General features: G+C 42.3%; 1 protein-coding gene across 2 annotated transcripts; it reads right to left on the reverse strand.

Annotated features, from left to right (window-relative positions):
* Nucleotides 1–9,469: 9,469 nt before the first annotated feature.
* LOC116180931 (UDP-glucuronosyltransferase 1-2-like) lies at nucleotides 9,470–14,246 on the reverse strand. Of its 2 annotated transcripts, XM_031501117.1 has the most exons (5): nucleotides 11,910–14,246; nucleotides 10,784–11,850; nucleotides 10,516–10,738; nucleotides 10,250–10,469; nucleotides 9,470–10,207 (listed from the first exon to the last, which is right to left on the reverse strand). In XM_031501117.1, exons 2-5 carry the CDS (start codon nucleotides 11,591–11,593, stop codon nucleotides 9,919–9,921), a joined length of 1,542 nt encoding a protein of 513 aa, XP_031356977.1. In that variant the 5' UTR covers nucleotides 11,594–11,850; nucleotides 11,910–14,246; the 3' UTR covers nucleotides 9,470–9,918. The 2 variants fall into 2 exon arrangements, with proteins under 2 accessions (XP_031356977.1, XP_031356976.1); XM_031501116.1 differs by having other exon boundaries at nucleotides 10,784–14,246.
* Between the last annotated feature and the right edge of the window lie 9 nt (nucleotides 14,247–14,255).

Raw genomic sequence — 14,255 nt, forward strand, 5'->3', positions numbered from 1 at the left:
GAAGGCATTGTGGCATATCATTGCGTTTATAACAAATAAACATTAAAAACTGACTCTACAACACTTTGTGGTATTTTTTTGAAAGTGTACTTGCGTGTAATTTCTCTTCCATCACCACAACTCCAGCATCTCTCTGTCCTTTCCACCTCCTTGCAACTTGTGTTCTATGTTCCCACCCTCCTCTCTACATATTCTACATTTTTTCTTCTTGTTATAACACTGCTCAAGATCGCTCAGCGGCCAGCAAACTATACGAATGACCAAACGAGGATCATGGAAAAAATTCGTAAGATCCGTTTGAAACACGCGGGGCAAAAAGTGGGGACACTGCCATACGACCTGGAACCTCTGCTCTTACATTTGTTGCACCTCTTTGTCCCTGGCTTTAGGGAGAGAGGTAAGAGTAGTGTACCTACCTAGGGCGGCTCGTGTCAAATATGGCATGGCGAGGATTACAAGCCCATAAGCCTATCATCTATATCTCTATATCTTCAATCGGGACGACTGTTACTAGGGAATGTCCACAGGCTGAGGTCTTGTCTACACTGCTATGGCGCTTGGTACTAAATGGGCTCCTTCGCACTCTGAATGAGGACGGAGCGTATACATAGGGAGATCGTCGTAACTCGAAAGTATCCAAACACTGTGAAAGTGGCCATACAGGGGGCTCTTGAACAGGTGGATCGGCGATGCAGTAGCCATGGTACCCCACCGCTGCCCTCCGTTGTCCAGACTCAGTGGCAACAATCAACGGGACTCAGACCAGGACGTTTTTAACAAGGCCCCTTGACACATTCTATGCTTCTAAATCTCCGGTGTCCTTACGGAGCACTGGGTGGTCAACTATCACCTGCACAACAGTCGGCCTGTGGAGGACCTCCGTGCAGGTTCTGTGGCGAGAAAGAGCATAAGGTCTGTCACTGTGACGCTCCTTGGTGACGGTTATCTGGAACCGGGGATTAGTGAAGCCACTTAAACTAAACAGGGTCCTATCCTTTATAGTACAGTGCAATTAGACCCAAACTTCAACATCCAAAGTAAAAGTTTCCCTCCAACTGCAAATTGTTCTATACAGTCCACAGATTCTTTGGTAAAAAGTTACACCATTTTAAGCGTCGGGTTTGGATGGGAGGGGGGAGGGAAGTTGGAAAATTAGTAGTTGTGATAAGTTTTTCTTAAATATTTAGAAAACTATACGATTTAGTGCGAAAAGTGCCGTATACAAAAATAATCTACAGTAAATTGCGAACAAAAATGGCCTCGTATATAATCTTGCTAAATTGAACCGTTCCAGAGTTACGGAGGATGTAACAGTAGAAATTTTTCATCTTTTTTTTTAGATTCTTTTGGAAAAAATATGAGATTATCACTAAGGAAACTATTTTTTTTTGTTAAAACCGGTTCAAACAAATTGCACTTTAGTGACCGGTGGTATGTTACTGATAAGTCCTTGAAGGAACGATAACCTTACCACCTTCTCAAGGGGGGCCATTTTTTCAAGAGACTTCCACTATGAGGGACAGTAATTCCTGGGGAGTTGCAGGATGTGTTGTTATTGCTCTCAGGTGTTCGACAATCTTCCATCCCCACTTCAGCGGGTTCTTCTTCTCATGCGGCCACTGTTACACCTGATGGTAACTTCTAAATGAATGTTATACCTGGTAGCTGCTGAAGTGGAGAGAAGCGCCAGCCAACTTGAACAGTGAATGTATAGGATGCTTTGAAATGGCTTGCAAGTAACACTGGTAACGAAAACAAGCCAGATCTTCAGTGTTCTTTACTTCAAACATAATTTCATTTTTCCAGAAAATCGAAAAAATACGAAAAATGTCTACTTTTACACCCTCCATAACTCTGGAATCGTTCACTTGAGCAAGATTATACAGAAGACTATTTTTGTTCACTATTTAATGTAGATTATTTTTTGATATCGTACTTTTCTCGCCAAACCCCATAGTTTTCTAAATATTTAAGAAAAACTCCAAAAACTACTAATTTACCAACTTTCCTCCCCCCTCCCATTCAAACCCGACGCTTAAAATGGCGTAACTTTTTACCAAACAATATGTGGACTGTATAGAACAATTTGCAGTTAATGGGAAACTTTTACTTTGGATGTTGAGGTTAGGCCGTTTTTTCGACTAATTGCACCGTACTATTATAGAGAGGAACGGGCTCTGAATCTAGTTGCGAGAGAAGGGGGGTAGACACAATGGCTCTTTAGTGTGCCTCCGCCTTATGAATAAAAGACTTAGAAAGGTTGAGAAAATCATAAAGGACTGTACTTGATCTCGAAGTTACTAGACCCAGGGGTGGGATCCAGCTAACAAAACCTTTTGTTTAGTTTATATGCGAGATGAGTCGCCATTCATTTATTTCCACATGTTTAAAGTTTCCAAATTCTAAGAACTTTAATTGTTCTGATCTAAGTATTCTATTTAGGGGTTCTAAAAAGCATACTACTACGATTATAAGAATTGTAACGGTTGTAAGGGTTCAAAGATTCTAAGAAAGACAATCTAAGACCGTTTAGAAATCCTAAAGAAAATTCTACGGGATTAGGGACGTTTCTAATGATCTAAGAAGATTGTAACATTTTAGAGGAACCCTCAAAGTGTTCTAGCAAGAAACTTACAAGAAGGTGATTGAAATGTTCATTTCGTTATGGTTGAGCTTCCATTTTGCACTTGTACTTGGATGATCTTTAATTCCGTTGTCTTAGGTTTGCTTTGCTACCTTTTATCAACAATATGTATCTTCAATTCCTTTTATAGTTTCCATGGTTTCTCTGTTTCGTCTTGAGTTCTGTTCTTGAAGCTTCATCTCATTTGCATGACCTTGCTTTAATTTTTAATTACAATCCCCTTTGGCTTTTGACCGTGGTTAGTAAGGTATGTCCAATAGGAGTCGAGATGTTGCAATTTTAAGCTTTCTTTTGACACTGCACACTGCGATGTTAAATGAAGATCTGTTTTCTTCTACTTCGGTCCGCAGCCCACATAGCAGACTTATATACATTGCATATACGTTTTGGATGTCTTATGTATATGCATGTATATTCATCAGACATGCTGTGTATATTGGTATACTGACAACTGGATATATTTACCATGAATATTCCTGCAATATGCAAAGATGTTCAATAGGATATTCTATGTATGTTGTATACATTCAAAATGGATGTTCTACAGAGATTCCTCTAACATTCGGGAAGTTTACTAGCATCTATACGTACATAAATAAATTCTTTTCACGGAGTGGAGCTTTTTGTTTATTAAGTCTCCTAGTATACAATGGAAAATGTGCTTAAGAAATTATTATTGTTTTATTTAACACTGTAGTCTTGAGTCATCTTGATCGTGTTCTTGTTCAACACTATAATAGCGCGAGTTCATAACAAATAGGTTGCTAACATACCTGCCATCCTTGTCCTTATATTAATTCCCATCCAGTCTTTACATCTCATTAACACATATTTGCAACGTTAGGTCATGCACACACGAAATAAAAATCATTACTTTCACTGTCCAAATTAGACAAACAGACTCATTAATAACTCGCGGAATAACAGTCCTGATTTTAGAAAAATGAACTATATTTGCAATAGCACCTTACTATCTTCATCGCCGTAATTCACAGAAAATGAGACGCTAACGTTTGTAACGTCGGTAATACAGAAAACGCATGTATCTAATCCAAAACGTATATACATAACATATAATCCCATGTATATACATAAAAGGTCCTCGTGAGGAGGTATAAGATTTATACATAAAAGGACATACAATGTGTGTGCCTAAACATCCATAGCACATCCAAAATGTACATTTATAGAATATCCATACTGGACATAAAATAGCTGATATGTCTATAATGAATATACATACATAGTGTAACGGAAACGCTCCAGACATGACGTCGCCTTTGGCGCTCTGGAATTTTCTACGCGCGCGATAGTGGGATTTGTATAGGAATATTCGAGACTTATCCGGTAATTACGCGAGTGTTCTGGATTTACATTGCTTGCGTGTATAAATGGTTGCGGACCGAACATCGCAGGGAGTTTACTACCGAACGAGATCGAGTACGGATGAAACATCGCGCGCGGAAATATAAATTGCGAAGTGTGTGATATAAATAGTCGATATAAATTGTACAGTTTTTATAGTGTTTTAGTTTTGTTTAATAATATTGGTGTCAGAAGTGGGATTAATTAAATTAATCAAAAGTAAGATTAAATTAAGTGCTTGTGCTTGTGTATGCCTGTAAGTCTGTAACAAGATCTGCTGCCGCTAAAATGGAAGAAACGATGCTCAAGTTGCTCCAGCAAGTCCAAAATGGCCAACAGGTGTTGCAACAAGAAATGAAAAGCAACCAAGAGAAGTTCGAGAAAATGGAAGAAAATTCTAGAAAGATTAATGAAGAAAATTCTAGAAATATTCAAGAGAAGTTCGAGAAGTTGGAAGAAAATTCTAGAAATTTTGAAGAGAAGTTCGAGAAAATGGAAGAAAATTCTAGAAAGATTATCGAAGAAGTCTCTACATCAATTGAAGAAAAAGTTGAAGATAGAATTACGGAAGTTTCCAAAACATTTAAAGCAACATTCGTTGAGATTGAGCACAAGTATGAAGAGCTGCGCGAGCAATTCTTGCGACTGACTACGGAAGAACATACTAGTAGTGCCCCAGATGAATTACTGATGGACCGTCTTCTTGAGGTGCCACAGCCTACTCATTACAAGAAGGTCGACCCAGAAACAAATACAAGAGTAGAAGGCGACGTTCAGCAAGCCCGAGTAAAGCCACCTACTTTTGATGGTAAGATTCCTTGGACCACGTACGTTCGACAGTTTGAAGCAGGGGCTGCGGCAAATAAATGGACTCTTCAAGACAAAACTACAGCCCTGATTCTTGCTCTGAGAGGAGATGCTCTGGATGTGTTGCGGACCATCCCCGAGGATCAACAGAACTTCCAACAAATAGTAGCGCGACTCGAAATGCGATATGGCGATAAACACCTTCAGCAAGTTTACTATGCCCAAGTCAAGAACGAGTTAATGGAGAAGACAGATCCTTGCTAGTAGACACAGGTGCAACAAGAACTATTGCAAGACTAGAGTTATTGAAGAATCATTCTCGGATCTCATCTTCGACCGTGCAGTTAAAAACAGCAACTGGTGAAAGAATAAAAACGCACGGAGAAATACAAATGTCTGTCACCATCGGAAAGACCACCATCAATCACCAGGTGCTAATTGCTGATATTTCTGATCAATTCATCTTGGGGATGGATCTTCTTAAGAAACTCGGAGCTGTGTTAGACGTGAAAAAGGGCGTGTTAAAGGTCGGCGATGAAGAACTCCCTTTCCATGAAGACAAAGAAGATGTCATCCGCCTGTTAACCACTCATGACGTCATTATACCCGGACTTAGTGAAAAAATTATAATGACCACTTTAGATGGATATTGTAGCCAGGGAAGCCTACGGATAGTCGAAGCACTAAACAAAAAGGAATTTCTAGTGGCTAGGGCTCTGGTAAAATTTCAAAATGGCGTTCCGATTCGAATTATGAATTTGAAAGATAGTCCTGTTAAGCTAAGCAAACGAACTGTAGTTGGACATTGTGTGCCCATCTCGGCTATTCGCTCTGTGAGATCGGAAAATCTATCTAAAGGAAAGTATCCAAGAGAGCTGATAGATATGGTCATTAAAAACACCCCAGATTTGGACAATAGACAACGACAGAAGGTGAAAAATATGCTTGTGGAATTCCAAGATGTGTTCGCGGTAAACGACCAGGACAAGGGCAAGACAAGCATAGTCACCCATAAAATAAATACTGGCAATTCCCAACCGATTAGACAACAGCCAAGGCGACTCCCATTGGCTAAACGAGACGAAGCTGAGGAGATTATTAGAGACATGAGAAAACAAGGTGTCATCGAGCCATCGAATAGTCCTTGGTCATCGCCGATAGTGCTTGTAAAGAAGAAGGATGGCTCCACAAGATTTTGCGTTGACTACCGTCTGTTAAATTCGGTCACCAAGAAAGATAGCTATCCACTGCCAAGAATAGACGACACCTTGGACACTCTATCTGGAGCCCAATGGTTTTCCACACTCGACCTAAAGAGTGGTTATTGGCAAGTGGGGATGGAATCGACAGACCGAGAGAAGACCGCGTTTTCTATAGGCTCTGGACTTTGGCAATTCACAGTAATGCCTTTCGGATTGTGTAATGCCCCCGCGACGTTTGAGAGACTTATGGAAGCAGTTCTAAGGGGACTAACGTGGCAGACATGTCTGGTATATTTGGATGATGTAATTGTCGTAGGAAAAACTTTTGAAGAACACCTAAAGAACCTGAGAGAGGTGTTTGGACGATTACGAGAGGCCAATTTAAAACTAAGTCCCAAGAAATGCTTTATGTTCCAAAAAGAAGTTAAATATTTGGGGCACATCGTATCTCGTGATGGTGTTACAGCTGACCCAGAGAAGATTATAGCGATTCAAGAGTGGCCGATTCCTGAGAACAAGCACGAGATTCGAAGTTTCCTCGGTTTGTGCACCTATTATAGACGATTCGTGAAAGGATTTGCCAACATTGCCAAACCATTAATAAAGTTGACAGAAGAGGGCAATGAGTACGAATGGAGTGAAGGCTGTCAAAGAGCTTTCGAACATCTCCGGCAAGCTCTTACTAGCGCACCTATCCTTGGCTACCCCAGAAATGAAGGAAAGTTTGTGCTAGATACCGATGCCAGTAACACCGCCATTGGAGCTGTTCTCTCTCAATTGCAAGACGGACAGGAAAGAGTCATTGCCTATTTCAGCAAAGTACTGTCGAAACCCGAGAGGAATTATTGTGTGACTAGGCGAGAGCTCCTGGGTGTGGTAAAGGCATGCGAACATTTCCATAAGTACCTTTACGGCCGCAAGTTCCTGATAAGGACAGATCATGCAGCGCTAAAGTGGCTCTTGCAGTTCCGAAACCCAGAAGGACAGGTGGCAAGATGGTTAGAACGTCTTCAGGAATATGACTACGACATTGAACACAGGGCTGGAAAAGTTCACAATAATGCAGACGCTTTGTCAAGAAGACCGTGCAAGGACAACTGCACACATTGTTCTAAAATAGAAGACAAGATTGGCCATCTGCGACGAACAACTGTAGAGAGTGAGGAGTGGAAGCCAAGCGAAATCAAAACGGCCCAAGAAAACGACCCAAGTATAAAAACTGTCCTGAATTGGATGCGCCACGGACAAAGACCAGACTGGCAAGACATTAGTGCCACAAGTCCTGAAGTAAAGAGTTATTGGGGCCAATGGAATAGCCTGACTCTGAAAGACAACCTGTTGTATAGGACCTTTGAAAGTGAAGATGGCACCGAATCGACGCTGCAATTAGTAGTACCTAGAAGCAAAGTGTCGGAAGTATTGCGAAAATTGCATGACGGCGCTTCCGGAGGACACTTTGGTATTACGAAAACGTTGCAAAGGGTACGTGAGCGATTCTATTGGGTCAACCGTAAAGAAGATGTCCGGCGATGGTGTCAAAAATGTGAGTTATGTGCTACTGGAAACGGACCAGTTTCCAAGAAGAAGGCACCCATGAGGCAGTATAACGTTGGTAGTCCGATGGAACGAGTTGCTATCGATATCGCAGGACCGTTTCCCGAGACAGATGGCGGAAATAAATATATCCTAGTCGCTATGGATTATTTCACAAAGTGGACTGAAGCTTACGCCATTCCAAACCAAGAGGCAGCAACAGTTGCAGAAGTGTTGGTAAAGGAGTTCTTTACACGTTTTGGTGTTCCTATAGAAATCCATTCAGACCAAGGAAGGAACTTTGAATCGGCTTTGTTCCAAGATGTTTGTCGGTTGGTAGGAGCCAATAAAACCAGAACAACAATTTTGCATCCTCAGTCAGATGGAATGGTGGAGAGAATGAATCGAACGATGGGTAAATATCTTTCAAAAGTCGTGGCAGAACATCAGAAAAATTGGGACCAGTACCTCCACCTGTTCCTTATGGCATATCGATCAGCCGTCAACGAGACCACGGGTCAGACTCCTGCCTGCCTTATGTTGGGTCGTGAACTACGCCTTCCATGTGATCTCGAGTTTGGGCGTAAACCCCATGAAGAATATGTCGCAGGTGAAAATTATGTTGACCAACTAAAGGCGAAGATGAACGACATTCACGACTTGGCTAGAAGTCATATTCAGATTGCCAGCGATCGCATGAAAAATCAATACAACCTCCGCTCGGCCAATGAAACTTTTGAAGCTGGAGATCTGGTATGGCTGCACAATCCACAGAGACGAAGAGGTCTTTCTCCCAAGCTACAAAGACAATGGGAAGGTCCGTATGAGGTGATCAAGAAAATAATTGACGTGATATATCGTATCAGAATGAACGACCGGAAACCGAAAGTTGTCCACATTAATCGACTCGCACGATATGCCGGATCCAACAACAACGAAGAAGTTAGAGGTATTCGAGAAGAGGAACGCAGCTTTGGGATCGAGCCAAACTTTAACGATTTTATGTCAAATTACGCCCAGCGGACGAAAGCTCGATTTGGCGTTACTCAGGAAATTTGTCAAAATATTTTTGAGCTTCCGGTTAACGTTTCCATCGCCCATTGTGTCGCCGAAGACCTTCGCATGGGTAGAGGTATAGCTTCCGTATTCCGGAAAAGATTTGGAAGAATAGACAAGTTGATAAAGCAAAGACCACGAGTGGGTAAAGTACTGCGCTTGGAAGATAGTCAACGCTCTTTGTTCTACTTGGTTTCAAAGAAAACGTCAGAAGGCAAACCCCCCTATGAAAACCTCTGGTCTGCTTTAAAAAGCTTAAAGAAACTCATGGCATACTATGACATAAATAGCTTGGCGATCCCGAAGATTGGATGTGGTTTAGATGGGTTGGACTGGAAGATAGTGCGAACCATGATCGAAGTGATTTTTAGAAACACTAGCGTTCGAATTACAGTATGCTGCTTCAACCCACAGGGGACGACCCTCCGCAAAACTGTGGACTGTTACTTTTTCAAGAAAGGTGTTTGTCGAGCAGGCTCTGACTGCAGATTCCGACACGAGGCATTAAAAAGTAATACTAACGCAGTTTCTGAACGAGACGTCCAGAATTAAGAAGGGGGCAGTGTAACGGAAACGCTCCAGACATGACGTCGCCTTTGGCACTCTGGAATTTTTTAGGCGCGCGATAGTGGGAATGTTTGCACGTATCTGGTAATTACGCGAATGTTCTGGACTTACATTGCTTGCGTGTATAAATGGTTGCGGACCGAACATCGCGGCAGTTTTACTATCGAACGAGATCGAGTACGGACGAAACATTGAGCGCGAAAATCTGATATAAATTGCGAAGTGTGTGATATAAATAGTCGATATAAATTGTACAGTTTTTATAGTGTTTTAGTTTTGTTTAATAAATATTGATATAAATCAAACCCGAATTTATAAATCACGTTACAATAGTATATACACAAGATGCACAAGATATTCCCTGTACATTATGGATTTAAAATGTATATACATAATATATCGAATGCTATGGGAGCCAAATTAGAAACTTCGGTGTTATTCTGAATGCTTTTAAAATAGTGCCTTCCACTAACCCATTTTAGAGAACCTTTCTCTGTACAGTTCCAAATTTTCTTGCTTGATGTTAGCGGACAGCAAGTCCAAAATAAATGAGTTTCCATTGTGACGTTTTAAATTAGTACACCCCTAAATAGTGCTGGTTAATTTAAACGCTAAATTTTGAAGTATTGAATGAGTTTGAGTAATATTATCTATCTATCTACCTTATTTCAACTGAGCCCATTTATAATGGGCCAAAGTCAAGTGATTTAATCTTTAAAGGCTACAGAAAATTGAATTGATTTACTAATTTGATTTTAACTTAAGATTTCGTCGCCACATCCTCTTGACACTCCAAATAATCAGCCTGACCAATTTGATTATGACTAATATAGCGAGAATCGTGGGGACGAGAATAGCAGCGAAAATGTCTAGAAGATAGTACTGATACCAAGGTATGTCCAGGTAGGGACTTCTTAGATGCGGGGCACCTTTGTGGCGCAAAACGTACTCGGTCCACCAGACCGCACGTTCCAAGCCGGTCGTTGGTTGATCCTCGCCCAAGTCGGCCAACTTCCTGATTCGATCCCTGTACCTAAGACACTGAGTTAGTAGAAAATTCGTGTCGCATAGTTACTTGGGATTTTGAATAACATCTAGTACAGCGCTTTGAAAGTCATCCACTGTCATCGTTTGGTAATCGACGTATCGAGCAAACCCCATGGCCACCATTCTCTTAACGTTCGACGGTTGATCGACGAAGAAGGGCATGCCGACCATAGGAACTCGCGCATGGATAGCCTCTTGCATCGAGTGTATTCCTCCATGAGTAATAAATAACCGAATGTTTCGATGTTCTGCAATTGATTGTAGTACTAAGTACATCTAAGGAGGTAGGCGTACTTAAAACTTCCATCTGGGACACCCATCGTGCAATTACAACGTTACTCGGCTTATTCGGTAGGTCATCAAGCTCGTACTTCCAAAGGATTTTAAACGGCAGCTTCCCGAAGGTTTCCAGGATAACCTTCATGGTGCTAGAAGGCAAGTCCTTTCCTTTAACATTGGAGCCTAAACTAAAATAGATGAACCCTTTGGATGCACCGTCCAAAAAATTCAGCAACTCCTGGAAACTCGTCGCTGTTACACACATTCAAAGTATGCCACCTACCTTGTCCAGAGGCTTCACAGGTACCCTAGCTAGAGTTCCTCCAATTGGTATGACGGACGGAAGTAGAGGACGCACGTAAGTAAAAACCGGATCAGAGTTCACGAATAGTAAGCTAACCTCCTGAAGAACGGTATCCGTGGGGGTTTTATCCCGAAAATGCTTCCACACCAGCTCCTCTTCGGAGGCGCTTACCTTTAGCGAGAGAATGTATACGAATACGTCGTAAAAAATCAACTGAACGCGCTCCAACAAATTCAATTCCCCATAGAATCCCGCGAACAGTTCAGGATACACAATCGAGTGCGCCGGTTGACCGATCGATCGGAAAAGATAATTGCTACCCTCAAAGGGTACCACCCCTATATAAGGACAGCGAAATCTTCGCGAGAAGTACGTCATGGACGGCATGATTAACTCGACGATTAATAAATCAAAGTGCTCGCTTGGATCGTCGATCAATCTCTTCACTTCGGGATGCTGCAGCTGGTGATCGTTTACAACCTGAAACACTTTTGCAGTTAGCTCTATCTCCGTAGCCACATTGCTGCTAGAATTGATGATCTCTAAAAGTTTATCCTCCAAAATCTTCACGGAGAAACCCAGGTCAATCTCGGTTAGGTTCGTTAGGGTTGGGTCGTTGATGGGGTGCGTTGTGAGTACCGTTACTTGATGTCCACGTAGAGACAGTTCCTTCCATAGCGGTTGGAAGATGACTTGGTGACTGTACGATGGAGTTGGAATCACGCCAAGTATTCGGGCACTTTTACACAAGTGCAGAACTGCTAAAATAACCGGGAGAACTATGTTCATTATCGTAGGGATTGGACTTGAATCAATCTTTGATACCTTTACCTTTATCTTGTCTAAACAAACATTTCCACGATCTAACCGTTCACAAATATAGATTATTAGTAACTATCAATACTTATCATCAACTCATGTACGTATTTCCGTAGCTGGTGTGGCGTAAACAAATCTCACTATAGAGACCAAGGACGTGGAATTGTGGGAAACACTTCAACCAAGTATTCCTGGAATCTTCTCGTTGAAGTTGGGCAATTATACATCTGTACAAGTATTTTTTCCAACTAAACTGAAGATCCAGAACAGATCGTTTGGAACTCACCTACCCAAAAGTAACAAAATTTGATTTGCTCCTTTTCTTCTCTTCTTCTGAGCGAATATAACAGAGACATTGTTTGAATTTGTTTTTTTGTCTAGGTTTTTAGGTGTGTCCTCTAATTCTGTAAAAAATGTTTTCCAAATTCCTGCCGCACTCTGGGGGTGCCAAAGGGTCCTGTTCTAAACACAACAAAGTGTTTGGAGAGGTTCTTCAACATGAAAATAAAGAATCAGAAGTAAGGTGTTTTTGGAAAATCCAAATCCAACTGCAATTCTGGGCCGTGCCACAAAATGGTCATCATTTCCTGGAATTTAGGGATACCAGAAAACGGTTTTTCTTTTCTCTGGGATCCACCTCACCTACTTCTCTTCTCTTTCTCCCTGTTCGAGCACATCACTCTTGCTCCCCCTTTCCGCTTCCCTGGATTCCCTCTACTGCCTCTTCACATGTCTCCACCTCTGTGTTCTCATTATCCCATCTGAACCCGACCATTATGTTAACATTTTCCTTCCCTCACATCAGTAAATTATAGTAGTAGTTTAGCCCTGATACCCATATATAATATCTTCTTTCTATTCCTTCCAGTTTCTTCCATTCATTCCAACTCCACATCTCCGTTTCGTACATAAGCATCCCTCTCACCATTGCATCGAACAGTCATTTTTGAAACTCCTCTCTTCTATTCCCCACACCATCGCCACTTCTCTCTTTTTTCTTAGTTCTCCACCTTCCTTCTCCTTCTTCCGGCTTTCCAAATCTCATTATCTTATATATTTAACTCCTTTAATTTCCTTTTTTTCCATTCCTTCCATCATTTTCTTTAGTCACGGCATTAGACATCAGACATCAGACATTAGACATCAGATATTAGACACGCATACATCATGATGTATTAAAGGATTCTTCACGTACTCTTTGCGTCTCTTCACTTCTATCTCTTGTTTAGTATTCCCTCGAACATTTTTCACGTCTCCTTTAAGCATGGTTTCCGATTCCTTCTGGTTTCCTTTACTCCCCCTTTTCACCTGTTCCGCACTTAGACAGCTACTTCTTCATGTTTCCCTTACTTGTTTCTGGTGCCTTACACTAATCTCTCTCTACACTGCTTGACATTATCGCTAACTTTTCTTCCTCCCGTTCTTCTTGGTTGCTTTGAACTCTCATACACCCACTTCACGTATCTCTCGCGTCTTTTTCGTTTTAGCATATTCACACCCCTTTCTCTCTCCTTCGTACTCATCTTTTCCTTACACCATTAGAGGTCTTTCTCGGACACTGATACTGATTTGTACTTTTTTTTTACTGCTCTCCTCGGCATCTTCGGAAACTTTTTGCGTTCTTATTTTCATGTTCTACGTCTGCACGCGCGCGATCGTGCCCGTGCGCTTGTGCGGCGGGAAGAGTGCAACAGGAAGGGTACAGAAGGAAAACCGCAACAGGAGTAGTTCAGCAGTAGGAGTGCAGGAGGAAGAGTGCAGCAGGAAAAGTGCAGCATGGCGAGTACAGCAGGAAAAGTCCAGCAGAAAGAGTGCAGAAGAAAAGAGCAGCAAACAGAGTGCAGTAACAAAGGTTCGGCAGGAAGAGTGGCGTGGAAAGATTGCAGAAGGATGAGGGCATCAGGAAGAGGGCAGCAGGAAAGGTGCCGCAGGAAGAGTGCAGCTGAAAGAGTGCAGCAGGGAGAATGTAGCAGCAATAGTTCAGCAGGACGAGTGCTGCGGAAAGAGTGCAGATAGAAGAATGCTGCAGGAAGAGTGAGGGCAGGAAGGGTGCAGCGTGAAGAGTGCATGAGGATGAGTGCAGAAGGAAAAGTGAAGCAGGAAGAGAGAAGCAGAAAGAGTTCAGCAGAAAAGGTACTGCAGGAAGAGTGCAGCGGGAACCGTGCAGATGGAAGAGTGCAGCAGGAGGAGGGCAAGAAGAAAAGAGTCCCAGGAGTAGTGCAGCAGGGAGAGTGCAGTTGGAAGAGTGCGGCAGGGAGAGTGCAGCTGAAAGAGTGGAGCAGGGAGAGTGTAGCAGGAGGAGTGTAGCGGCAAGAGTTCAGTAGGAAGAGTGCTGCGGAAAGAGTGCAGATAGAAGAGTGCAGCAGGAAAGGTGAAGGCAGGAAGAGTGCAAGGTGAACAGTGCAACAGAGAGAGTCCAGCAAAAGGAATGCGGTAGCAAGGGTTCAGCAGGAAGGGTGCAGCAGGAATAGTGCAGACGGAAGAGTGCAGCAGGAAGAATGCGGCAGGAAGGGTGCAGCAGAAAAAGTGCAGATGGAAAACTGCAGAGGGAAGAGTGCAGCAGGAAGAGTGAAGCAGAAAGGGCTCAGCAGGGATCATAACCTTCCACTCATTTTTGGTTGGTCTGCGGACT

The sequence above is a fragment of the Photinus pyralis genome, unplaced genomic scaffold (genome assembly GCF_008802855.1).
Source record: "Photinus pyralis isolate 1611_PpyrPB1 unplaced genomic scaffold, Ppyr1.3 Ppyr1.4_LG9, whole genome shotgun sequence".
Classification (NCBI taxonomy): Eukaryota; Metazoa; Arthropoda; class Insecta; order Coleoptera; family Lampyridae; genus Photinus; species Photinus pyralis.

Coding starts and splice junctions, on each gene's coding strand:
- LOC116180931 (XM_031501117.1), bottom strand. CDS start 11,593: ATGAACATAGTTCTCCCGGTTATTTTAGCAGTTCTGCACTTGTGTAAA. Junction 10,739..10,783: donor CTGTGAAGCCTCTGGACAAG/GTAGGTGGCATA, acceptor ACGAGTTTCCAG/GAGTTGCTGAATTTTTTGGA. Junction 10,470..10,515: donor GTCCCAGATGGAAGTTTTAA/GTACGCCTACCT, acceptor AATCAATTGCAG/AACATCGAAACATTCGGTTA.